At 33.6% G+C, this 27,655-nt stretch overlaps 3 protein-coding genes and 1 pseudogene across 3 annotated transcripts; 1 reads left to right on the top strand and 3 right to left on the bottom strand.

Moving 5' to 3' along the window:
• Nucleotides 1-358: 358 nt before the first annotated feature.
• On the bottom strand, nt 359-8,506 carry LOC107606564 (uncharacterized). Its single transcript, XM_088494373.1, has 8 exons — nt 8,416-8,506; nt 6,343-6,417; nt 6,000-6,140; nt 5,415-5,639; nt 4,596-5,034; nt 3,561-4,489; nt 2,154-3,371; nt 359-2,019 (listed from the first exon to the last, which is right to left on the bottom strand). Exons 1-8 carry the CDS (start codon nt 8,504-8,506, stop codon nt 359-361), a joined length of 4,779 nt encoding a protein of 1,592 aa, XP_088350499.1.
• Nucleotides 8,507-13,845: 5,339 nt separating this feature from the next.
• On the bottom strand, nt 13,846-14,405 carry LOC107606565 (uncharacterized; annotated as a pseudogene).
• A 2,679-nt stretch (nt 14,406-17,084) lies between these two features.
• On the top strand, nt 17,085-22,393 carry AKINBETA1 (5'-AMP-activated protein kinase beta-2 subunit protein). Its single transcript, XM_016310868.3, has 4 exons — nt 17,085-17,696; nt 20,302-20,480; nt 20,597-20,759; nt 21,394-22,393. The coding sequence occupies exons 1-4, from the start codon at nt 17,502-17,504 to the stop codon at nt 21,709-21,711; spliced, it is 855 nt and encodes a 284-aa protein (XP_016166354.1). The 5' UTR covers nt 17,085-17,501; the 3' UTR covers nt 21,712-22,393.
• Nucleotides 22,394-25,382: 2,989 nt separating this feature from the next.
• LOC107608740 (calmodulin) lies at nt 25,383-27,451 on the bottom strand. The gene is made up of 2 exons (XM_016310458.3): nt 27,133-27,451; nt 25,383-26,154 (listed from the first exon to the last, which is right to left on the bottom strand). Exons 1-2 carry the CDS (start codon nt 27,206-27,208, stop codon nt 25,781-25,783), a joined length of 450 nt encoding a protein of 149 aa, XP_016165944.1. The 5' UTR covers nt 27,209-27,451; the 3' UTR covers nt 25,383-25,780.
• Between the last annotated feature and the right edge of the window lie 204 nt (nt 27,452-27,655).

The following is a 27,655-nucleotide window of genomic DNA, read 5'->3' as shown; positions in this document are numbered from 1 at the left end:
GTTGTTTTATCTTTATTCAAAGTAAAATATAAATAGAAGAGTTTGAAGTTTATAATATTCTTAAACCATAAGGAGGGAGACATGAAAAAAATAAGAACATATATAACTGTAATAATAGCATGTTAATTTTACACTAAATTTTATATAAAAAGCTAATAAAAATTTATCGATCGATAACCTAGTATCTTACTAACTTCATTAGAAAAGCAATTGGTATAGGATGTTGTGCTCCTTGTTACACATTTCATTTCAAATCTGAAAAAAGAGTTATAGATAAATTAGTTATATCTATAGTAAATATTTGTACAAAAGTATAAATCATAACATGCTATTAAAATAAAAATAATATTATTCTTACCTAAATATTATTAAAAACCTCTTTGAACACGACATTTGTTGTTGATGACTTTGGATTACCGTCTTCGTCTAGAATTAAAACCCTGAGGCCACTGCGACTCTTAACTCTTGACAAAGCAACATAAAGTTGTCTATGGGTGAACACTGATTTTAGCAAATAAAGCCCTACATGTGATAATGATTGACCCTGACTCTTGTTAATGGTCATTGCAAAGCATACTGTCAATGGAAATTGTCTCCGTTGGAACTTAAATGGCAATCCTGAATCTGAAGGGATCAAGTTCATTCTTGGAATGTATACTTTATCTCCAATATTTCTACCGGCCACTGCCGTCACTCCAATTAGGTTGCTGCCAAGTTCGTTAACTATTAATCTTGTCCCGTTGCATAAACCTGAAGTTTGGTCTATGTTTCGCAGTAGCATTACAGCGACTCCTGACTTCAAAGTCAACTTGTGATTTGGTAGTCCCGAACATTTGATATCATTTAGGAACTCTGGTGTGAACCACTCTTGTTGTATATCTTCATTCTCATCAGCTTGACATGTTGTGTCAGATCTCAAATACTCCTTTTCCATCCCTGGAAAGATTGTCAAGACAAAATCGTTTACCTTCTCGACACTCTCAAGCGTGGGTGCAAGAATTGCCCTACTCTGAAAATACCTGTAATCTGACATGTTTTGCAACAAATTTGGATATGCAAAGTCTACCAAATGAGAGAGAGGGTCATCAGTAGTTGTAATCAATAGATCATTTGGAATTTCAACTTCTGATTCATCACCAACAACAGAGCCAATATTTTCATTTCCAACATCAAGTATCCAATTAGCAAATCTCTTCATTTCACCTTCATCTAGATCCGAAGAAGACATTAGAAGCCTCATATTCGTATGCAGTTTCAAAACCTTATAAAATGACCACAGATGGGATGAGTTAATAGCAGATGCCAATATATCGTGTCTACTTCCTTTCGGAATCACCGGAAGTATCTGTCTGAAATCACCTCCTAGAACAACAACCTTACCACCAAATAGTTGATGTGTCTTATGTTGATCGGTAACTGACATAAGATCCCTGAGCGTCCAATCAAGTGCTTCAAAGCACATTTTATTGAGCATTGGAGCTTCATCCCAAATTATTAAGCTACTTTGGATGAGCAGCTCAGCCTTCAAACTGCCATGCTTGATGTTGCAAGTAGATTCATCAGTAATTGTAATGGGTATTGAAAATCTAGAATGAGCCGTTCTGCCACCAGGTAGGAGTAAAGAAGCAATTCCACTGGATGCGACATTTAAAATGATTTTTCCTCTAGACCGAATAGCAGAAGAAAGTCCATTCCAAATAAATGTCTTACCACACCCACCATGCCCATAAACGAAGTAAAAACCACCAGAGTCTGTAATAACAGCATTGAGTATCTCATCAAATACTAACCTTTGCTCATGAGTCATCTTTTGTTCTGTATATAAGTTTGTATGAGTAAAGTCATTTGTGTCATATGCTAACTCCTCCTTTATTAGCTTATTCTGAAAAAGGCGAACATGAGACATCTCAGGATATGGCATTAATTGATAGTCTCTTAAAGATCTCGCATTGTTGTTGAGTATCTTCTCAATCTCAATAAGGCAGAGGTTTTTCAATTCGTCATCAGTCATGTTTAGTCCTAGAAAAAGCACATAGTGGTTTTATGAAATATTTAATAAGTAATTCTAAAATAAAACTATTAATATTATTAACAAAAATAAAGATAATAAGAGAATACAATCTTGATATAAAAAAAAAGACATAGTAAAATACCTTGGTTTTTCAAAGCTTTTCTCCTCTCATATAGTATTCCATCAGCTAATAATGTCCAAGTTGCATTCCAAACACGCTCTGGGTTGCTAATGCTATTAGATATCAGTAGCATCGCAAATAATTTTCTCAATTGATGACCAGATGCAAGTTCAGCTACCTCATTAATAGCTGCAATGAATTCCCTATCATCGCACAGTAGTCCCATGGAATAGCAAGCATCTTGGAAGCTAGAATATGTAATTCCATTAACTGTCCTAATAGACTCATATGTTGTGCAACCTCTCTGAACAGCTAACAAAATTCTCATATAATAAATATCACCTGTACCCGGTGGAACATAATTTAACCTCCCGATAGAATACCCTCTTTTGCGTGGATGCCATTCCCTTGATTCTCTATCATAAACAAATTGATTTGGAAACTCAGCATACGTCAAAGTTTGACCTGCTTCAAATTTTACATTGGCCTCCATCCATACTAAGAACATTGTACATTTTCCTTCCTCTTCTTCCACGATTTCTTCAAGATCGTCATCATCTTTAAAGATGATATTTTGCTCTCCAGGCAAATGAAAGGTTAATCTCATCACTGAAGGCCACCTTTGATGAATATCATACGCTAAGGTTCTCCACACAGCCTCACATGCAGACAAATATCTGCAATCATAAAATTGTTTGATCTCATCAATAACTTGAGCATCCTCTCCACTGGAAGCTTCCTTTGTAACTCCAACTGCTACCCTGTCTGGACCTTTATTCATGTACTTGAACAAATATTTGATAGCATTCGACTTGTTGCAGTACTCTACATTAACATGCGCTTGATAAGACATCAGCAGATATGCATTGTATGGAACCACATTTCTATTATCCATATGGACTCCCTTCTTCTCAGTAACCACCCCTGTGTCTCGTCTTCTATATGATGGGTATCCACTATCATCGATAACTGTGGTTTTACTGAATGTCTTGGGATAATATTTGGTGCAGTACCCATCTTTCATGCAGGAAGATTTTGAAAATGCTCTACCACTTGGTCCATGAATCATATATGTAGATACAGCTCTAAACAATTTTGGGTGCTGAACAGGATCTGGCAACTCTGAAGATATTAACTGATCAATTTGAGTTGTCGTTGTTATCTTATGGTCTCCACTTAACCATAAAAGAATGTGAGCATGTGGTAGACCTCTTTTTTGGAATTCTACCGTATACATCCCTTATACCAAAAAGACAAAAAAAAATTATATGTTATATTTAAACTATCTATTTTATGTATGTGCTTTGATAAATTAAGGGTGATAATAAAAAATCAACAATATGTTAAGTAAGAAAATATTTTGCCATTTATTTTATAACAATCTAAAGGAATATTTCTCAAAAAATAAGGTTGGATGATGAGCAATACCTGCATCTAGCACTCCAAATGGAATTCCTTGCTTAAGATCCGAGATTATCATGTCAAGCTTAATTTTGAATACTCTACACGATATATCCGGCCGGTCTTCAACCTTTAAGTTCCTTGGATTGTTAACCCTGCCAATCTCTTGCCAACTTGAATTACATGTCATTGTGATGAAGAGGTCTGGATATCCATATTTCTTACAAATTGCCATAGCATCTTGACAATTATTAAACATGTATCTCATGCCACCAGTGAAGGACGCAGGTAGGATGATACGTTTACCTGCTTTAGAAGCACGTGTCTCACCCCTAACAACTGCATCTTGAATCCCTTTGTATATATCACTCCTCACCTTGGTTTGGTTGTTTCGATAGTAGGTCAACCTTTGTGCTTCAATCATAGAAAAGCAATCAACCAAGAACTGCTGAAATAATCTTCCACCATTGACAATGGTTGCATACTCGACCTTTCTCTCTTGTATTCTAAATGCTATGAACTCCCTTAAACTCACACGCTGTCTCTTTCTATTTTCATCAGCCCTATGAGATTCTCGCAAAGGAATGTCTTCTTGGTAGCCATCTTCACCGTAAGGAAACATCATAGGGTACTGAAGAGGAATAAATGCGGTGTGTGTCTCATGAATCCTTTGCAGATGTCTGGACTTTAATTGAACTATAATATCACGTCCTGCATCTCCAGAATCAAAATCTCCTACTATTAGAGCTGCGACCTCGTTAGAAGATGGTAAATTGTAGACTCTTACGTCCTTTGATCTTTTTCGGTACAACCGTAGCCTTATATTTGCGATATCTCCTTGATTCAGGTAGTTTCTCACTATCCTAAATGTGTGAGCAAGAACATTATGTTGATCGATCATGTCCTTGAGATCTAGAACTAAGGACTGGTCAATGTTGTTGTTGTTTGTTCTTGAACTGTATAAAACATCAATTGAAAAATATTAGTATTCATAATTAACCAAAATCAAAGTACGAACTACCTAAATAAATTTTTAATCAGTTTGAAATGCATGATACAAACCTGAAAATCTCTATCCTGTTTGAGACCTCATTTTCTGTATCATAAATATATAACTGCGCAAATTTTGGTCTTTGTCCCTCAATTGGCACCAAGCTTCCAATTCTGTGGTAGTTTTGTCCACTCACAATGAACTGGGGAGGACCTTTTCCATCATTGATAGAGGTCTCTATTTTACCTCCGAGGGACGTGAAGCAAAACATGCTATTATAAGTTCTTATATTATCCTTAAAGTGTTTGCTTCTCTGGTTTGCTCCAGATATTAGACCTTGCAAGAGCTGAGGTAGACGTTGCAAAAACGGCAGTTGTACCTTCCCTCGCATACAACATATTGAGAACTCAATATTGGATCCTGTTTTGGACTTCTCTGATCTCTCCTCATACCACATCATGGCGTCGCAATGCCGACAAAAAAATTCTGGGTCACCAATATCTATCACATCTAATAATCACCAAGATAATAAATTATGTTTCAGTTATATCTGCAAAAAATACTTTATATAAAAATATATCTTTCTTTCACCATGTTAAGTATAAAAATAATATTTATAAAAGATTACCGAAGACTGTAATTTATAGATTAAAAAGATGAGATCATATAATACAATTTCATTGTGCCAACCTCAAGGTTTAAGTTTTACATGCACGTTAATCAAACAATAAGAATTACAATATATCAATGTTCAAATACAAAAATTATAATATATAACCATATCTTAGTTTGAATTTTAAAAACTTGAACACTAAACGATAATTTTTTGTTTATAAAAAGCATAACAATAGTAAATAATAAAGTGCTGATATTGCTACTTCTTAGATTACCTGTATTCTCAGCAACATCGAATATGGCTGGGTATTCAATTTGCACAGAATCATTTAATATAGTCATGTTTTCAGTAATATCCTCAACTTCTTCAAAAATTTTTGAAAGATTTATAGCCAATTCCTTCAAGAATGTTTTTCTTTGTCTCAGGTGTCTTCCTTTTTCAGCTATGCACACTTCTTCTAATTCTTTAGTATCTAAATTTGAATTAGATGTACTTACTCCTGTAATCATTAGAGATAATAAATCAAGCACTTTATATTATAAAAAAAGAAAAATGAATATATGTTAAATGTTTGAATCAGCTGAGTTATGAATATATAATATAAAAGTAGTATTAAAGATAAAGGAAGTAAAATTTTAGCTTTGTGATAATTACAATCTATTATGCTTATCTTACTATGTCTCTTTTGAAGTAGCATAGTCTTCCTATTCAGTCTTGCATCCCTTTGCAATCTAATTCGATTTGAGTACTCCAATGAATCTATAATAATTATTTAGCATATACCAAAGATTATTTTTAATAGACCAATTGAAAAGTTAAATGTTTGGTCTTTAAGTAATAAAAGTATATATTAACATACGCTGGCTTTGCAACTGGTCGATATTGTTTGATGTTTGTTGAAGCTGTTGTTGACTTGTCTGATGACATGGGCTATCATATGCTTCGCGTGTGATACCTGAATTACTAATATCACTAATATTGGAACATCGTTCTTTTTCACCTACAAAGTGTAGATTAGTAGTTGGAGACCTTGATCGATATGGTGGTGGGTTATTATCTAATAAGATAACTCGAGATATTAGTTTTTTGAACATATTTTCTGTTAAAGTTTATAATTGAATAAAAAGTAAAAAAATCAAAATACATAAAGTGCATGTACATTCACATAAGTAAGTTCCAAAAAAAATTATCCAAAAATCAACCTGTATTGATGCTATTTGTAATGTTCGACAACACCGATTGAAAATGCACATTATTGGAATCATCACTCGAATTTCCTGTAATTTTTTCATAAACAAATTTAGTAATATATTACGAAAATAATGTAAATTAATAATTTATTACTTGTCAATAGCTAAATAATATATAGAAAATATTGTATTTTATGGGCTTTCATTCGGCCAAAATATTTTTTTGTATGAAGTCTACCTTGAATTGTGGTCCGCTTTGTATTTTCTTTGTCCTTTAATATCAATTTTCTCTTCAATCTTGCTTCTCTTTAGACTTCTTGCATCTTTCAATATATACCTGAAAATACCAAATAAATAAATTTTTTAACCCATTAAAAATATATATACATTATACCTAATACATTTTTATTATCAATTTTTTTATATTATTAAAAAAAAATAAAGTACACAGGAGTACACATATGGCAACGTTTATTTTTGGTATACATATCCATCAAAACATAGACACGGGAGTACATAGGAGTACATGTATGGTGTTTGTTTACTGAGACAAAAATGATGAAAGACATGGTCATACACAAACATCCATTAAAAACATGTATTTTCTGTCTCTCTGAAATGCTGAATATGAAATTAGTGTCTTCTTATGTCTATGTAAAATAGCATAGGTTTTATTTTCATTGGCTGCTTTAATTTCCTTTTTATTCTCATTTATTCAGTTACGTAAACATATTTTACAAAAAATAATATATATTTTTTTCAAAAGTATCTTTTTTCAAATAAATATAAGTTTAATCTCACGATCAATAAATTCAACTTACAGTTAAAATCTTTTTTTTTCATTTTCTTGAATAAAGAGATTGAAAATGAATAACTTATAAGTAAAAAGAGAGAAAAAGATGAGAGTACCTCTATTATTGTGCTGAGATAATTTAAAAAATAACAATGTAAACGAGGTAAACAGACAAAATTTATAAATGTGACAAATAAAAAAAATTTAAATTTAAAAATCAAAACGGTTAAGAAGTCACTTAATTAGGAATTAGTATTAGAATTTTAAATTTTAAATTTTTAAATAGAGTTTCCTAATTAGCTAGTGCAAATTTAAAATTTTTAAATAAACTTTTTTAATTAAACGTTTGTTGTTTATTAAGAATATAGAAATTTGTTAATTTACAAATAATTTTTATTAGTTTCGTCATAAATAGTATCAAGAGAACAACTTCATCCACTGCTACTACTGCTCCACATCCAACTAAGATTTCAAGAGAGACTATTCAGGGAGCTAGTGCAGCAACCTCTGAAAAACTGGCCTCCTTCTTGAAATTTGTTCCAACTCCAGGATTCAACCCACCGAGAAAAAATGTCTAACTAACACAAAGTGTAGTGGCTTTTTGAGTTCATGTTATTGTAGTTGAATGCTATAGTTAAACAATGTGTCTTTTTGTAATGTAACCTTTGAAACCTGTATGCATAGCCTTTGAATGTTGTTATGGCCTATGATGTTTTGGGTTGTGATAGTATGTTATGCACAATGTGCTTTAGTACAAACAACACTTGTTCCATATTCCGGAATTAGTTATGTTATGTTAAATTAATTTCATATTAGCTTTGTTGCATGTTTTGATTTATCTCTTTCTGGTTTAATTGAACACAATTTTAGCAGAACAAGTGCAGCATCAAGAGTTGAACTCATGTAAAATTAGTGTTTCATTTCATTCCATATTCATCAAGACATTATAAACCACTTAAGAAATTTAAAATTTAATAACATAATCATCATTTATTGAATATAAACCCCAACAAGCTAAAACCTAAACAAACACCAAAAGTAACTACAAAAGCCAGCAGCACCATTGTCATCATATTCACGGTCTTAACATCACTCTCCAAGGTTATCATCCTCCAATTTAACTCATGCAAAACTTGTTGTGGAATGGGTGTTGCACAAACTAGCTGGTTCTTCACATCCATCAGCCCAGCGAAAAAATTACAATGGATTCCATACTGCAGAGTAAAAAACGCAGGTAAATCCAAACTCAAAGTGAAACCATCTTAACATTTTCTTCACAGCCATGACCTTACCTCCCCTATTGCGCATTCCTTTGTTGCCATAAGGTCTGCTTGCAGAGTTGTTCCTACTTGAGCTACTTTGGCTTCTCTCGCCACCACCCATCATCACTCACACAAATGAGAAATCAATTTTGATTTTAGGGCGAAGAAGAGAGGTCGAAGAAGAGAAAGAGAGTCGAAGAAGATAAGGACACAACATACAGTTCGAAGAAGAGAAGACAATTAGGGTTTTATAATTGAAATAGACTAATTTGGGTATTATTAGGCAATTCCAGATACCAATTTGAATCAAATTCAATCTTGGTACACATCAGCATATAGCTGGAATGCCCACATGGCAGTTCACGTTCCACATCAGCAACGTTTAGACGGCACTTCTGCGAACGACTAACAGAGATACACGTTTTTGAATTTCAGGGATTTAGTTGGTCATTTTTAAAAATCAAGGACTAAATTGAATAACAATTTAAAATTCAAGGACCATTTTGGACATTTACTCAATAAATTTATCACCGATGAACCTAAGTTAATTATTATTTATTAGTTTAATTTAAGCATATTTCATTTGTTTGTAAAAGTATTAGTTTTTATCAACTTTTATTATGAGTGTATTTAAAGTGATAAATTGTTAGATTTAACCTAACACTCATGAAGGTATTTTCCTTTCAAACCCTAAGCTGACATTATGCAACTTATCGCACTGTGAGGACAACTTTGCTGGTTGTTATATTTGAGTCCTCAACGGGTTAAAAATAATCAAATAAAAATCACTTATAAAATAATAATCTTAGTAAATAATAATCATGTTTTAATTTTATCATTTTGCATGACCCACTTTTTAATGAAATCATTGTTGATTAGAAGTGACTAACTTCTCAATTTATTTTTTATAATTTTCTTAACGATGAAAAGTTCAAATCCACTAAATAATGCTTGAAAATCTCAAGCAAGACTGTTTTTGTTTCACTTTTAAACACTCTGTTCAATTTATTTTTCTATTTTTGGTTAGACACATTCTGTTTAGTTTAATTTATATATATAAATTGTTAAATTGAAGTTATTTTTGTATAGAGAATTTGTTCTAAGTATATCTAATTATTTTTAGAAAAATTTCATCTTGTCTTTTTTATAAATAAAGTATATGTCAAACTCTAAAAAATACTAGATGAGATAAATTTTTGTAAAAGATATTTTGACGTTCAAGTTAATAATAATTTAAAAAAGTGAATAAAAGTGACGTAAGTGAATATTAAGTTTTCAAATAATAGTTTACCTTTAAATTTACTTTACTTATATAGACTATTATGTTAAAAATGTTGACGTTTTGAATATGCTCGATTAACAATTTATAAGCAACGAATGTGGTGGAGACCACAACATTGTTGACATAAACCTTTACAATTGTTTTGACTAATTCTCCAAGCAGCTAGTGATGACGTGTAAAAGAGCTATGGTGTGGTTATGTTGAGAATCTTATATCTTCTGTTTTTATTAACTCATTGAGTTATAACTAACTTTCTCAAAATTATAGGTTGAGACCACAACCCTCAACCTTGACCTGTGTTGTCACAGGCCGAGTTTTTACGAAGATCTAGGTATAACTTGTTAAATGTAGTTGTGTTATAATTTGATGAGTCGTAGGTGGTAGTTTGAACAATTTTTCATTATCTTGGTCACCTTGAGATTTGTTATGTTTATCTCCTTCCTGATTTGAATCTTGCTTTTCATACCTCTGAGCTTGTCAGAGTTCCTCTATTTCTATCTGTCCAGCTACTTTTTCACAGAATTCTACAAAAGTCTTCGACTTGGTAACAATAATAGTCTCTTATAACTTGCCAGGGCAAAGACCACTTTTAAGAGTATGGAGGTGAACGTTAGGATTGAGGCTGGAGATCTCCATTGCTATTTTGTTGGCCCTCATCATGTAATCTTGGAGGCTTTCATGATGGTCTTGTTTGATTATAATGAAGTAGTCGAAATCATAGGCATAGATGTTGGATGCCATGAAATTACTGGCAAGCAGGTTGCCTAACTGCTGAAACAACAAAATCTACAGGCAAAGATGAACGTTAGAGTAAAGTAGCACCGCCTAAAAAGCTAGGAAAAGAACGTCAGAGAGTAGGGTCAAAAGCATCATTCAATAACATCATAGAACAAAATTTTGTGACATGTAACTTCGGATCACCAAATCCATCATATGGTTTGAGAACTGTTGGGAGAGTGAAGTTCGTAGGCAACTAGAAACCCATAATGTCTTTGGAAAAAGGGTTAGATTGTCTTAGGAAGAGTCGCTTTTGCAATATTCGCTTCTAAGGTATGGTCATTATGCCATGCGGATTGCCATCATTGTTATTTTTTTCATCGTCTTTGTCATTCAACTAACCATCTTAGTGTTAGGCTAGCTGTTCAACCATCTTTTGGTTTTCAACTTGTAGCGTCGCAACCATAGCCAACAACTCGTCCCTATGTTTCGCGTAGAAAGATGATGTTCGTCGGCCATGATCAATGCTCTGCATAAAAGAGGAAAAGAAAGTGGAAACAAAGAAAGTGTGGTGAGAATAAGACCAGCCTCATAGTGAGTGTCAAATGTTCTTGTATAGAGAGTCTGTCCAAGGTATCTCGTTGCTTCTATAGTAGACGTCATCCTGTCTTTTCCATAAACAAGATATATGCCGAACTTCAAAGAACACCGGATGGAATGGATATTTGCAGATATTACTTCGATACTCAAATTAACAATAATTTAAGGAAGTGAGTGAGAGTGACATAAGTGAGTATTTAAGTTTTCAGATGATGTTTTATCTTTTACCTTACTTTACTTTATATAGACTATTGTACTAAAGGTGTAGACATTTTGAATATGCCCGATTAACAATTTATGAGCGAAGTTAGTAGAAACAACACTAGTAATCCTAATGTCTATTTTAACTAGTTCTTCGAGTAGTTAGTGATAACATGTGAGAGAGCTATATATAGTACGATTACGCTTAAAATCTTATGTTTTGCCTGACTTATCAAGTTATAACTGATTTTTTTTAATTATAAGTAATGAACCAAAAATTTTGTTTGGTTTTCATTTACAATAATTTTTATTGTAGCTATTGATCATGATATATATTATAATAGAATAATTATAAAAAATAATTTTTAATTAATATTAATTAAATATTTATTATAAAAATATTATTTAAATTTTATTTTTTAAAAAATTTAAAATTTAAAATTTAGAATTTTAATTAAATTTAGGGTCTAGAATTTAAAATTTAAATTTAAAATAAAAAATACCTTTAAAAAATTAACTAAAAAAATAGTTCTTTTATTAAACTCGTTAGACCAAAGCGAGAATTGAGATTTTAGTATCTGAAATAATTTCTTAATTCTTAATTAATTGAATGGTTTTATGGCCGTAATATTTGACTGCTAAGATGTTATATAATATATATATTGTTATTAAATGTATTACATCTTTGATTATGAAAATATTCTGTAAATAATTTAAATTATCCGCTAAAGACTGTGTTCAGCTAACAAATCCAGCACTTTGTCTGCTATCCATTTTAAAATAATAATATGATCTAAAATAGTATATTTCAATTGTTTATTATCTACTAACCTGTCACAGTCAGATCCACCACTTCAATTTAATTCATACTATATAAATTATAAAATACCATTTGCAATTTTAGAAATAGACAATCTTATCGCCTTGCAAGTTTCAATCTCGAATATATTAACACAAACCTCAAAATAACACTCTACATATTAAACAAGTTAAATGTAATTTTCAATATAAAAATCGATGTGATTTCACAAACTGATATAATGTAATTAAATAAGTTATTAGCTAGGCTAATTTTTTTATTTATTTCCCTTATCAGTAGGTCAACTTTGCTTGGATCATAACCTTGAGTTTTTCATAAATATTTTAAACAAAAAAATGGATAGAAAAAAAAAAATCTACTAACTCTGCTTAATTATGAGATAGTAGTAATAATTATCATCATTTTATACATATATTTGGATTAAATTATATTATTTATTATTAATACAGATCTTTTTATGATCTGTTTGAATTTGTTTTCTATATAGAAATGATTTTAGCTCATTTTAAAACTTAAAATAGACTTATAAAATTATTAGAAATAAAAAAAAAAGTATATAAACATAAAAATTATCCGTTATACATTTATGTGTATTATATACTATTTCATATTTTTAACATAATAATTAGCAGCTAAAATACTAAAAAAATTTATAATAAAATGATCACAAAAATAAAACTTTTTGCAATAAACTAATAAAATATTTTCATAGTACAATAATAAAATATTTCATAAACACTAAAAATCAACTATTTATTTCGTTTTACTTTTACTCATACTTTGATTATATTATTTATAAAATTTAACTATAAATATAAATTTAATGATATTATATTATTTATAAATAAATTATATGTATTTTGAATAAGTATAACACTATTGATAAAAGTGAGTATGGAATAAATTTCTATGTTTTTTAAATATTTTTTTTTCTTTAATCAGGCTTAACTATTAAAAATCTCAAGCTATATCTTTTAAAATCTTGTATCTCATTAATAATGGTTCTATGCAGAGATATACAGAAATTTTATTTTATTGTCTAACTAAATATATAACGAACACATCAGCAAATTAACATGCTAAGTTAGAGTGCTAACATGATAAATTAATCTTTTTTGTTTAGACTTGACGAAAAAATGCTTGTAAAGACTGTATTGTATTACAGAAGTAAAAGACAGGAGTTGAAGTAGACTGTTTTTATTTTAAGGGAGTCAAATTGTCATTTTTAAAAAATAGACAGAGACCGAATTGATAGTTCATTCTCATTATTATACAATATAAAGTAGTGTTCATATTTTGGTCGAAATAACTCACGACCATAAACTTAGTAAAGATTGGACCATTTTAAAAAAGTCTAATAAGCATGCAAATCCAATTTCAAGATGATCATTGTTCCATCTACTTGACTTGTTTGGAGCAATGGGTTATATGACTCGCGACTCACCTACTTGCAGTGCAAGTAAAAAATTCTCACTTCACTACTTGTCTACTTTTAAAGGAGTTAAGTTTTAAAATGGTTCCTGAAGTTACACTCGAAGCTTAAAGTGGTCCCTAAAATTAATAGTTACTCAATTTTGTCTTCGAAATTACACCCGAAACTCATAGTAGTCCCTCAGGCAGTTTCCGCCCATCACTAGTCATCGAAAAGTTGAGGTGGACTGATTCCTATCATGTTGGCACGCCAATGGTTACTGGCATAGCAAACGAAACTTTTTTGTTTGCAATATGGTCCATTTCTCCTTTTAAATCCTTAATTCCCAAATTTTATTTCCTCAATTCTCTTTCTCATTCTCTTCTTCTTCAACCCCATTCTCTACTATCACTCTTCTAAATCCAATCTTCAATAACCTCTATTATATAATCTGTATTTCAAGTCATCGCCATCACCATCCTCATCAAATTCCTCATCATCACTCAAAATGTACCTCAATCCTTCAAGCCTCATCTCTTTGTCAGTCTCCTCAAACAAGTCTATCAGTGGCATCATCACCGGCTGCACCACCTTGTCTTCCTCTCCCTCTCCAACAACCTCCCCTGCAACAGCCACCTCTGCTGTCTCTTGTGCCGCAACCGCCTCTCTTGCTGATAGTGTCCTACTGCCATCTGCACGTGACCCGCCCACGTCGTCCTGCTCCTCGTCATCAAAGTTGTCCCAGAACGTCACCACGCGTCCCTTCCGAAATGGCTCTAACACCATGCCGGAAGAGTTCTGTCGCGAAAGCTGAGACTGGAGTAGCGCGCTGCTGGCAAGGGCTAGTTCCATTGGGTTGTCGGCGGTGAATGTGACCTCGGATGGGGAGCTGTAGCGGGTGAAAATCCGGCAGGAGAAGTTGGCCTTGGCTACGAGTGAAGGGGAAGGAAGGCTGGGACTTCATCAATGTTATCGTTGTTGTCAGCCATGTGGTGGTGGTGGTGAGTTGAATCGCCGTCGTTGGAGATGGATTGAAAGTGTTCGAGGGAGTTGGAACATTGTGTGTGATAAATTGATTGGTAATCTATAGAATTATACAAAATTTATTGGATTTTATTTTGTCTTGGTTATGAAATGATGTTTTTTTCTCTTATCTTTGGTACTATACCAGTTGAAAAATTTATACTATAATTTACTATGGTTTTGTTGATAAATAATTATTGGTGTTTTACATTGTTGTTGCATTGATGATTGGGTTTGGAAGAGTGAGGGTAGAGAATGAAGTTGAAGAAGAAGAGAATGAGAAAGAAAATTCAGGAAATAAAACTTGGGAATTAGAGATTTAAAAGGAGAAAGAGACCACATTGCAAACAAAAAAATTTTGTTTGCCACATCAATAACCGTTGGCGTGCCAACATGGCAGGAATCAGTCCACCTCTGCTTTCTGATGACCAGTGATGGACGGAAACTTCTTGAGGGACTACTATGAATCTCGAAGTGTAACTTCGAGGACAAAGTTGAGTAATTATTAACTTTAGATACCACGTTGAGCCTCGAGTGTAACTTCAGAGACCACTTTGAGACTTAATTCATTTTTAAAAATATCTACAAGTTTAATAATCTCTCTCACGTGAAAAAACTCTCCTCATATTTTAAAAATAACTACTCATTAAAATTATCACTTTCTTTATAAATACCTTAGCAATAGCAATATCAGATATTCTGTAAATTTTTGCAGGGTTCTACACTATCATTCAGGTAAAGATATTAAATAATTTTACTATTCCGGTGAATAAATCAAGATCTTTGTTTAAAAAAAATATAGACCTCATGTTTAAATCCTTATCAATTTGATTTCAAGTATCACTTTGGAAATAAAAGCCAATTTAAATAAACAACTTAATTAAGTTTTTTTGAAAATAGAGTTTAAAACATAAGAATTTATATTAAAAGCAGCTTATAAATAAATTATTTTGTATTTCGAAAGTTATCGTAAAAGTATTTATTTTAAAATTGTGTAATAAATAAGAATGGTAAAATAAGGAATAAGTATTGTTTTGGTCCCTAACGTTGAGGGTCAGAATCGAAACCGTCCTTAACGTAATTTTTAATTTAGAATCATTCTTAACGTTTTTTTCATATTAAAATCATTTTTTTAATAAAATTTTCTATTTTATTACTAAATTACCCCTATCTTAATAAAAAAATTATAAAATAAAAAAAAGAAAAGGATCCGAGAGGGAGGGGAGAAAGGAAAGGGTCAAGGATGCGCCGGGGGGGGGGGGGGGGAAGGAAAAGGGGAAAGGGAGAGGGAAGGGGGTAGCCCCCGCGGCCGTCGTTGTGAATCCCAGTGTCGTCGTCGAGAGGGAGGGGAGAAAGGAAAGGGTCAAGGATGCGCGGGGGGGGGGGGGGGAGGAAAAGGGGAAAGGGAGGGGGAAGGGGGTAGCCCTCGCGGCCGTCGTCGTGAATCCTAGTGTCGTCGCCACCAGCTTTGGGTATCCGAGAAAGAGAGAGAGCGCTGGTGGAGGGGAGGAGGCCGCTGCCATAGCCGCCGCCACCATCGCGACACCTACATCGTCGCCGGTCCGCCCACGAGCCGCCGCCAGAACCGTGAATAGAGGAAGACGTCGTCGTCGTTCATGCATGCTTCTGCCGCCGTGGAGTGCGTCGCCGTGAAAGGGAGCCCGACGCGAGGAGGGCAGCGCGCGAAGGAGAGAGAGAGGGGGATCTGAGGCTGAGCTGGGTTCCTACCACCACCGATCTGCTCAGCCGCCGTCGCTCCGTCACCCACGAGCTGCCGGTGGTTCTGTATCTGCTTCTTCTTCTGCATCTGCTTCCGATTCTGCTTCTGCATAAGCATTTGCTTCTTCTTCTGCTTTGCCTTTTGCATCTGCTTCTTCTTCTGCATCTGCATTTTCTTTTGTTTCTGCATTTGCTTCTACTTTGTTTCTGCTTCTGATTCTAATTTTGTGTGTTGATTTTGTTGTTGAATTTGATGTTGTTGATTTTAAATTTGATGTTGTTGAATTAGATACTCATTGAATTTGATGTTGTTTCTGCTTATGAATTTGATTATGATTCTTATTATTAGTATTTGATGGGAGTAAGGGAGGTGGTGGTGGTGAAGTAAGAGAGGTGCTGGTGGTGGTAAATGTGCTGGTAGTGATAAAGAGTATTTTTATCCGTAAAAAGTTAAAAGGATGATTTTACTACGAAAAAAACATTAAAAATTATTCTAAATAAAAAATTACGTTGAGGACGGTTTCGATTCTGACCTTCAATATTAGGGACCAAAATAATACTTATCCCATAAAATAATTTTTAAAAATGAAAGAAGTCAAATTTTTTAACTTTATCAAAAAATTTTAAATAATTTTTTAAAAAATTAAAAATATTTTTTAAAAATAATATCAAATACTATTAATATAACTTTTTATAAATCACAGTTCAAAAAAATAAATTTTAAAGCGTTTTAAATAGACCCTGAGTAGTATAGATAAAGATAAGAATTACAAAAAGAGATTTATATTTTACGGCAAATATGAAGAAGCAGATAATAAGCGCGAATTCCGATTCAGCACGCGCGTGTGACTGAAACACCACTTCTTGATTCTTGTTGCATTGCAGATTTGCAGTACATAAAAATCAATAATAATAAATTTTACATTAACCAAATTTTCCCAATAAATTTATTTTTATATTTTTTTTTAAAAAGAAGAAAGAGGCTCCATTTTTCCTCTTCTGTAATCTCATTCTCCTTCCAAACAAAACTCCAAAAACCAACGCATAAGATTAGCGTCAGAGACACACAAGCCGATAAGAACAACACCTCTTCTTCTTCCTCTTCTTCCACAAACTCACCACTCATTTAAAATTAAAACGACCGTCGTTTATTCTTCCCTCTTCCTCTCCTTCCCACCCTCGCATTGCGCCCTTCACCGAGCATACATAAACGACGCCCTTTCCCTCTCTATCCCCTGTCGTTTCTGCCAATTATTGTTATTTTTTTAAAAAAGGAAAATATCTGTTGCGTTTGGCTTTGTGGAACCGTTCACACGTTTTGTTTCTTCCTTTCTCTTTCTCCAATGGGAAACGCTAACGGCAGAGAAGACGGTGCCATTGGCACCGCCGGCGACACCTCCGCCGCTGACTCCGCCGTACGTGGAGCTCACGCGCCCGACTCCCGACCTCCCGTTCGCGCCTTCTCCACCGATTCCATGGCCAATAGCCCGCCTCAGAGTCCTCGCCGCTCCAGATCGCCGATCCTCTTCGGACCTCAGGTTCTCTCTCTCTCTCTCTCTCTCTCTCTCTCTCTCTCTCTCCATTTTCGTGTGTTCGTTTTAGCTTGAATTTGATTTGGAATGGTTAGATATTTGTAGAACTTCGATTTTGGATGGTCAACTAGGTGCTATTGATTGATGTTTCTCGTAAAACTACTGACGTTGTGTTCTTCTTAGCACCGAAGAATCTTCTCAGTTGAAATAGAATTCGCTTGTTTGTTTTTTACTTTTTTATCTTTTCCCCCGTTTTGAACGGATCTTGTTAATTATGTTGTTGATGGATTTGGCTCTTCCTGGCATGGATCATGTACATTCGATTATTAGTGCGATGCAGATAGAGAAAGCATCGAGGTGACCGAGCTGAATATGGAAGACGAGTTGTGTGTCAAAAACACGACGAGGAATGGACCAATGGTGCAGATCTAGGTGGCTTATTGTTTTTCGTAATTGTGGTGTATGAGTATGACCATATTGAATGTTCCCTGCAGTGATGATGAAATCTCATTTTGGTTCACTTCGAGTTAAGAACGTTTTTACTGGATTTAATGCTTCATTTCTTCAAGTTCCGATGATATGCAACATGGCTTTCACAAATTTAGATGATTCTGATTTCTGTCAGAGTTTTAGTGGTCACTCTCTCATTTTTTTTTTAAGTTGTTTTTAGAAAAAAATGTTTTCTCAAGTTGAATTGATGGAGCCTTGTTTTCATGCTAGTTCTACTTGTATTTGAGAGCTGTGTGAATAGCATTACACCATTTGAACCTGTGGATCTGTCCCCCTAGATTTTCTAGTATACTGGGATACGTAGTTAATTCTTCCTGCCATGGAAATTGCGTTCAATAACTTCCTCTGGATCAATTGTGTAAACTTTGCTGTTCTGAATGACTGGATCTTAAAGGGACTTGTGTCTGGCAAGAATCTCTAGAGGATTAATTGAATAACCCTGGCCAATAAGTTCTCCCCCCTCTCCAAACAACACACACAGAGACACATTCAAGCGGCTATCCTTAGTTGTTCTCTAGTAGTTCTTGTAACACGGATGTATGCAGATCCTTTTTATCTTTACCTTTTATATATGGCAGGTTTTTCCCAGTTGCACTGGATTTGTGTTTTACATATGAAGATTTTCGCTCTATGTAAGTAGAGTATAATCTTGTGAAAATTTTTTGCGCATTTCAGGTTATTGGGGCTGTGCTCAGTGGAAAAATCATTTCCTAGTCCATTAAAAAGAATTGTCAATATGTGGAAAATGAATTTCCTTCTTACATGATGTAAATTGTCTTCCAAAATTGAAGGTTGGAGCAGTAGTGCCCCTTACAATTTACTCTTATTTTTAATTTTCTCCACCTTCCAACAGTCTTGGTTTGGCTTGAATCACACTACCACTTTTAAATCATTCAGATTCAATAAATGTGATTGTTAAGTTTCATATTGGCTAGGCATATGGTCAAAGTCTCTTCTATATAATGATTTGGACAATCCTTAAGCTCAAATCCAAATGAATTACCAGAGTATAATAGTATATCCTATACCAATTCAGGGCCTACCTGCAAGCCAGAAGGTGGGGTAGGTGGGTGGGTGTGCTTGTGCATGTTAAGTTCACCATTGGTTAGGTGTATCATCATGAGCCATCCTTCTACAATGAGCTTTCTTATGCATTAGATCCCATTATAATCTCAATTCCAGTAATGCTTACTATTTTTCTTATACTTGGCTTCAAATCTGTGTACAAGATGATTGCCCATTGTCTAAGTTGGCAAAATCCCTAGTGGTTAGTGTTAGCCATTTGCGTTTTGCTAAAAAACACCAGTGAAGTTCTATGGTTATATTGTCTTATCAATTCAAGAACATCAGATGACATTCCCATTTATGTATCTTATAGTTATTGTTTCATCTAAATGTAATTACTTACAAACTATTGCTCAAGAAAATGGCTTGTGTACATGTGCAACAATAATCAGAAGAAGCTGCACCCTTTGTATTTAGAAGTTCAAACTTAAGGATCTGTATTAGGAGAAAGATTTTGTGATATAACTGATGGATGTTACTGAATTACATACAGCAAGCTTTATAAATACATTTTTAGTACTGCTCATTAAAGATTTCCTAATAAAGTTGATGTTTTTATGAAATATATGATTTATGTAATTTTTGTTAGGTAGAGAATAGATAAGAATTGATAGGCCTTTAGTATAACCTTGTTGGGAGTGATGTATACACTATGTACAAGGAGTGAACGATACCTAAACAACTGTACCTTATGCGCATTATTATTAATTCATTATCAACATCAAAACAAAAAATCTCTGATCAATGTGTTAGCATGCAATTTGATTTTGTTTTGTAACTGGGGTGGGGATTTTTCCTGGCTAAATTTGGCTTCGTGTAGCAAAATTTTGTTCAGCTGGCAAATTTGTTAGGTTTGAAGTTGCTTGTTTTTATTTGTTATTATTATTTATATAGATTAATGCTATAGTCTTGCCCAATAATATTGTTGTGAGTATGATATGGAAATGTGAAATCAAATAGTTTTTTTCGGAAGTCTGTGACCAGACATTAGCCAACTGTTTTCTGTAACTTGTGGCTTCTTTCCTGTGTTTTTCAGGTTCCTCTAGCTCCACTCCAAAGGGGTAATGGCCCCCCATTTGTCAATCAAATGTGGCAGAATGAGTCTCATGGTATTGTTAATCACCCTCCTGAGCAAGGAATCCCTGTCATGATTACATGGAATTATGGTGGTAATAATGTGGCTGTGGAGGGATCTTGGGATAACTGGACATCTAGGTGAGACTTAATGACTCCTGTGACAGCAAGGATGCTTTTCAGTGTTTGATTTGTGCATATTCTGTATTTGAAATAGTAATATATGTATGGTAACACTCAGTTTTAATTACTTGCAGGAAGGCATTGCAACGAGCTGGTAAAGATCACTCAATTCTTATAGTCTTGCCATCAGGTATTTATCATTACAGGTTCATTGTGGATGGGGAACAGAGATATATTCCAGAACTTCCTTATGTGGCTGATGAGATGGGGCACGTCTGCAATCTTCTGGATGTTAATGTATGCATCTTGCTTTCATTCTTTTAGTTAAACTGAAAAAACTTGTTATGATGCCATATTTTCTGTGATATCTGTCCTCATGTACACTTAATTGTGCCTGTGACCCTTCTGCATTATTCTAGATCTACTCTTTGGTAAGGGCGTTCACTCCAATTAGGTTGTTATAAGATGAACTTGACATATAACAAGCAAGTGTCCTTCTGTGTAGTGAGGAGTGGGAGGGCAGGTGGGCTGGGCAAGAAAAGAATAATTCATTATTGCTGCATGCCTAATGTGGATTTAAGAATGAACATACACAAACACATAATTATGCACCCTATTATTGGTTTAAGGAAGCGACTCGAAAAGTTTTGGAAACCCAGTTTTCATGGGTTTTTGGCTTTGTGAGCATTAGAGTGATGTAATAGGACTATACCTTCATTGTTTTCTTGTCTATGGAATTTAAGGTTGATGTTCAACATGATGAGAAAAACTGATTATGAAGAATTTTTATATATAACTTTCCCATTAAACCCAGCATAACTGCATTAATTGATTTGTGGAAGTATCATTTCCGTTTCCTGTTTAATGAAAATCGATTTGCTTCTATTGAGTTATTTGAGTAGTCTTTATGTGAACGTCCTTGTATCTGCAGGATTATGTGCCAGAAAACCCTGAAGGTGTGTCCGAGTTTGAGGCGCCAGCCTCCCCAGAATCCAGTTATGGTCAAGCGTTCCCAGCCGAGGAAGACTTTGCAAAAGAGCCAATGGCCGTTCCTTCACAGCTGCATCTTACTGTACTAGGTATGGAAAACTCTGACATAGGTTCCTCGTCAAAGCCTCAACATGTTGTGCTAAATCATGTCTTCATAGAGAAAAACTTGGCCTCAAAATCTGTTGTCGCACTGGGACTTACTCACAGGTTCCAGTCGAAATATGTTACAGTCGTCCTTTACAAACCACTCAAGAGGTAAATATGTGACCCGGCTGTACTTTATAAAATCTCCTTTTTGTTTTTTGTTTTTGTTCTTTTGTAGCTTCAGTCTGTAAAGGTGAAAGGTTTGAATAATACTTCCAAAGGTGTTATATGAAGGTCTTGTGTCTATAGATATGCTTCAAAAAAGTAACTCGCGCTCCTTTTTTCGATTCTGATATGTGTCTTAATCTTTAGTCTTTCAAATTCTGACTTTCTTTCTTGGTAAAGTATTTGATGAGGTTTCCACTGGGAGTCTCATTGATAAGGCTGGCTATTTTATTGCTAAGATGTCTCCATTCCTTATGGTAACCTCGTCCAATACTTTGCCTTCTTTCTTTCCTTTGTCTTCTACATCCTTGAAACTTAAAAATGGTTTCTTCAAATATGATGTTGAAATATAATGCTGGAGGAGAAATTTCGTTTGGTTATGCGGTTATGCTTGCTTCCAACGAAGAAATGTTCAACTACAAGGCTCATGGGGAAAGTTATTCTAAGTCAACCTAATGGCATATTGTTTAGATTTCTGGAAGTCCTAGACTATATGATCAAATTCAAGTCTAGCTTCTATAATTTTTGTAACCACTTTTTGTAATATGAAAGCTAGAACAAACATGCTACGATATTTTTCAATTGTGGACGCAGGGTCGAGTCTTTACTATAGCAAGGCCACTATTATGAAATCTTTTTGGCTTTAACTAGAATCCAAAAAAAAAAAAAGAGAAAAGGACAAATAGGTCCTGACCTTTTGTCCTGCGGACATTTTCATCTCTGACTATTGAAAAATATTTTTAAGTCCCTGACCTTCATAATATTTGGACAGATCAGTCCCTCCGTCTAAATGCCTCCGTCAGGGACTGTTCCGTCCAAATGTTTCCGTCAGGGACTGATCCGTCCAAGTTTTGTGAAGATCAGGGATTTAAAAGTATTTTTCAATGGTCAGGAACGAAAATGTCTGCGGGATAAAAGGTCAGGAACCTATTTGTCCTTTTCTCAAAAAAAAAAAAAAACATGATTTATTATGAGTTCATTAATTAAGAACTTTAGATTTTCCTCTTCATCCAAAAACCTCGAAAACCACAATCCTTTTTTATAACAAGGAGTTACAACACGTCCCATGTCACATTAGAAAATCATATACATAAAAACTAGGCAGATTGATGTTTGGCTAATCATCGGATTCTGACTATCGTAGCTAAAGACTAAGAGTAGCACAGGGTGAGGGTAGTTATTGCTACTATTATTACACAAGGCCAACACACAAAAACATGAAAGTTCGAAATCACAGAGTAAACACAAGATGCAGAGAGACGCTTGTTTGTTTTTGGTGTTTAAAGGATGATGCATCCACGTTCTTTGGTTCTACGTCTCTTGGAGCAGCCTCTGCTATTCACGCTACCAGTATTCTTCTTCTTCGCTTGAACTTCTCTCTTCTTCTGCCTCCTGCATATTGCACACAACAAAAACCATTGTTTTGAATGAAATAATTGAAGGTGAAACCCATCGTTATGGCAAAACAACAAAGAAGTGCATTAAAGTATAATTATTCCACGAACCCCATATTCTTCGATGCTCACAGGTATGATTGCATGACTAAGATGCCGTTCACTTTGGAACAAAAATCATAGATATTTTTCTTCTCCATCCCACTCTTGAATTATTTTTATTTATTCCTTGATGATCCTTTATTTAAAAAAAAAAAAAAAACTCGGTTTCTGTTAACCACTCTTTTTTATTGTTAATTTCTTTATTGACTACTTTCTTTTTCTAACATTCTATTAACTACTTTACTAAGGCCCAACTTCTAAGATGTTCTCTTATATTTGACTCATTTTATTTTATTAAAAGAAAAGGCTTTTGAAAAGAGGGGTGATATTTATATTTTATACGCCAAATTTTAATCATTCGTGACATGATGGTAGCTTTATTCTATTCCGAGTTTCCCACTTTGAAGTAAACCTATGTATCAAACTAGTTGCATCGCGTACCTAGAAACCAAATAAAGATTCCCACTAAAACAGACTTTATTCTAATCGTGAAACATGAACATGAACATCATTGTAACTCCAAAGCATGATGCATGAAGATTCAAAACGAGTGTTCATACTTGTATCCAAAGCGAGAGGTCGTACATGATGCTTATCACTAAGAATTTTGATATGGTGACATGAGGTGACATTATTAACTTTATTTTTCTTAAATATAAAAAATGCTCTTAAATATGACCGATTTAGAGAAATTTATATATAAAAAAGATTAAAGTAGTTGATGTTTAATTTTTTTTAACTAAAATGAATTTAAGAACTTCTAGTATTTGAAAAAGAATCTTGTCTAAAAATTTTTCCGGTTACACAAAAATAACAACTATTTCGCCGTAGTAACAAATTAAAAAGAAAAACATTTTGAGATGAAAGATCTCAAAATGAGTTATGTTTATTTAAAAGAAAAACTAAGAGAATAAAAGAGGCAGCATAAAACATGAATTTCCAACATGCTCAATCATATTAAAAAGTAATGCTAGTGTGTTATTCGAATCTAGATTCATACCCCGACCAAAGGTTTCAGTGCAGAAGATACAAATAAGACACCAAAAAGGCAAAAACAAAGCGAGAAGGTATCAAACTTTTTTTTTTTTGGGATAGAGCTAAATATGAATTTAAACTTGAATTCCTTTTTCTTGGAGAGAGAGCTTAACATGAAGTCGTCACCACGAGAGATAATGCCTTTAGAAATTATCTCTAGGAAAAAATCATAAAAAAAACAGGAACAAAAACAAAATCAACGGATCGGAGATAGGTATTTCCCATCTTCAATTTTAAAAAATTCAAAAGATATATTCGTTAAGACAAACTCTTCCAAAAAAAAAAATGATAAAATAAAAATTAAAAATATAAACTTTTTTAATTTAAATAATAAAATACACACATAATAAAATTGTAAATTCAACAATATTTAATATTCCTATTTTACCATTTTACTAATAGATATTTTTTCTTGTGCTCTAGTTACATTCTTTACTCAAGTATATTTTTTAAACATCGAATTAAAGAACATGTATAAAAAAAATGGGAACACCCTATACGGCCTACGCATTCAATTATCCATGTTTAGTAGCTAATGCTTGTTTTTTTTTAATCTTTTTCTTTGGGTTGTGTTGACCACTTGTGCCATTCTAACATAATTTTCCTCGAATTTTATGGTGCCTATAATATCTAACTTACTTGTTATGACAACTTTTGAATATTTAATAATTATTTATTTTTATATTTTTAAAATTAAATATTAATTTCTAACTCTTTTTGGTAAGTTAAGCAAACACTTTTAGACACCGTAACAATCACCTTTAATTGTTTGGGTCTGGGATACCAAAAACCACCCGATATCCTATTACCACAAATTTGATCAATCAAATTCAAGTTAACCACCAAAATAGCAACCTCGTTCGAAATAACCTAGTTGGCGCTTGCTAAGTTAAATGGTTGTATAAAAAAAATGTGCAGATATTTATTTTACTAAAAAAGTTGGGGCATTGCACTAGAATACTCTAGAGTCTAGACGGCAAGACGGGTATGAATTTCAAATGAAGAAAAGAAATAAAGAATATTCTTTCCTCTCTAAATAGGCAAGTTAAGAAATGCAAAATGATCATAGAAACAATCATATAGCATAAGATGATATTAACACTATTAGCCACCCACATTTATAAAGCACCAAATTGCAAACAATTGTTCTAGGTTCATGATGATGATAATAATAATAACCAAAGAGAGAAAAAAGAAAGAGACAAAAAGAGAGGACCAAAAGTTAAGTGCCAATGCATGGTGAGACACAAAGCTAATCCAAACTAATGAAAGCAAGGGACAGAGCAAACAAGCATGATAAGTAATGAGCAAGTACCAATAATATAAAAGCAAACAAACCCGACCAACAAAAACTAAATATGAACCCAAATTTGATGTCCTAATTTGAAAATAGGATAATTTCTCATCACAACTTATCTGCCCTGTCCCTTTTTTCTGTTCATATGCATTTTTTCAAATTTTGATTTGATAATGGTTTGATTAAGGTCCTCACTTAGCCATCATGACTTTGACAAACTCCTCGTAGTTGATCTGCCCGTCGCCATCAACATCGGCCTCGCGAATCATCTCGTCAACTTCCTCATCTGTGAGCTTCTCGCCGAGGTTGGTCATGACATGGCGGAGCTCAGCTGCGGATATGAAACCATTTTGATCCTTGTCAAACACCCGGAAGGCTTCCTTCAGCTCCTCCTCTGAGTCAGTATCCTTCATTTTGCGAGCCATCAGGTTAAGGAACTCGGGGAAATCAATAGTACCGTTGCCATCGGCATCAACCTCATTAATCATGTCCTGAAGTTCTGCCTCAGTGGGGTTCTGCCCAAGCGACCGCATGACGGTACCAAGTTCCTTGGTAGTAATACAACCTGTTTACATGTATAAAGTTAGTTAAGTTGTCAATTGTCAAAAAATATATAAGTAATTGAACTCCACAACCAAAAAGCATGATCCACTTATTCCACTATAAAGAACAGATAACTAGACCTAAATCAATGTTCCTTTTCAAATCCTACTCTCTCTATTTTGTCCAAGGAAAATAAAAGCATTAAACAAAGTTTGATTTTGATGCTGTAAAACATTTTCTACAATCCTCCAAACACATCCATTCTTTTGAATGACCATTCATGTAAAAGGTAAATATTCTTTCTGTGGTGGCCTTATGTAATTAGATGTGCATGTAAAAATATTTTATATCGATAGTGTATCAGAATTAAATTAAAAAAAAAAAAAGCTATATCAACCCTAGTATTGACACCAACTAGAGGTTATTCTCATCTATTTTGCACAATTAAGAATCCAACTCCAACATTCCACTACATTAATCAATAGATGCATTCATCACTAATAGCATATGGAAACGCAAATAAACTAATTTACCCAATTATAACAAGATACTAATGCTAATCTAGAAGAGGATTAGTGATTAATCAAATATTTTTACATAGCACCAGAACTGGATATCAAAATATGCAAATTTATAAGAGAAAAAAAAAACACAGATCAAATCTCCGGTTACAAAATCATATGATTAGAAAGGGACTCACTAACCACAAAATATCATGACAAACACGATCACATGCTGCATTAAAACATGCTAAAAAAACATATACATGCTGAAAACTAATTGAAAGCAAAAATGTCAATCCTTCACAAAAATCAAGAGCTAAAAGTCAAACGAGAAGGAACCCTAACCCTAGATCAAGCAAAAAAGCAAAAAACAAATATCATTTCTAGAAGGAGGAATATCAGAAAACCGATATATGCAAAAAGAGAAGAATTGGATTTAGATCTAAGAAACAGAGAGAAAAGAGGGAAAAGGGAATTAGGGATCTGAGAGAAGAGACCATCGCCGTCCTTGTCGAAGAGGCTGAAGGCCTCCTTGAACTCGGAGATCTGTTCATCGGTGAGTTGATCGGCCATTGGAGAAGGTGATTGGGGAGCGAGAAAATCTGAGAGAAAGTGAAGGGAAAAAAGGGAAGAGAAGAAGAGTGCGTTTATTTAGAAAACGAAAGAAGAGAAATATGCTATTTATATACACTTTTACTCCCTTTCACTTCCAATTTCCCACTTTCTCTCTCTATTTCTGGAATAATTTCTTCCTTTTTCTGTAATTTTTTTTGTTTTTCTGTTTAAGAAAAGAATCTTATTGTCATTTGGTTTCATAAAATTATGATTGAATCCTCCACCGTACCCGTGACAATTATCTTGAAAGGACAACAAGATATAAAAAAAAAAAATACTAAATTCGACTCCTGATATTTTTTTTGAGACTAATTAGTTCCTGTGCAAAAAGAAAAACAACATTGACTTTTTTAGAACAGTAATTTCGTTGTCTTTTCGAGATAATTGTTAGGAGCTATTTTAAAT

Source organism: Arachis ipaensis, chromosome B7, assembly GCF_059453495.1.
Source record: "Arachis ipaensis isolate K30076 ecotype BB chromosome B7, ASM5945349v1, whole genome shotgun sequence".
NCBI classification, from domain to species: domain Eukaryota; kingdom Viridiplantae; phylum Streptophyta; class Magnoliopsida; order Fabales; family Fabaceae; genus Arachis; species Arachis ipaensis.
This window is presented reverse-complemented; position numbering and strand designations above follow the sequence as displayed.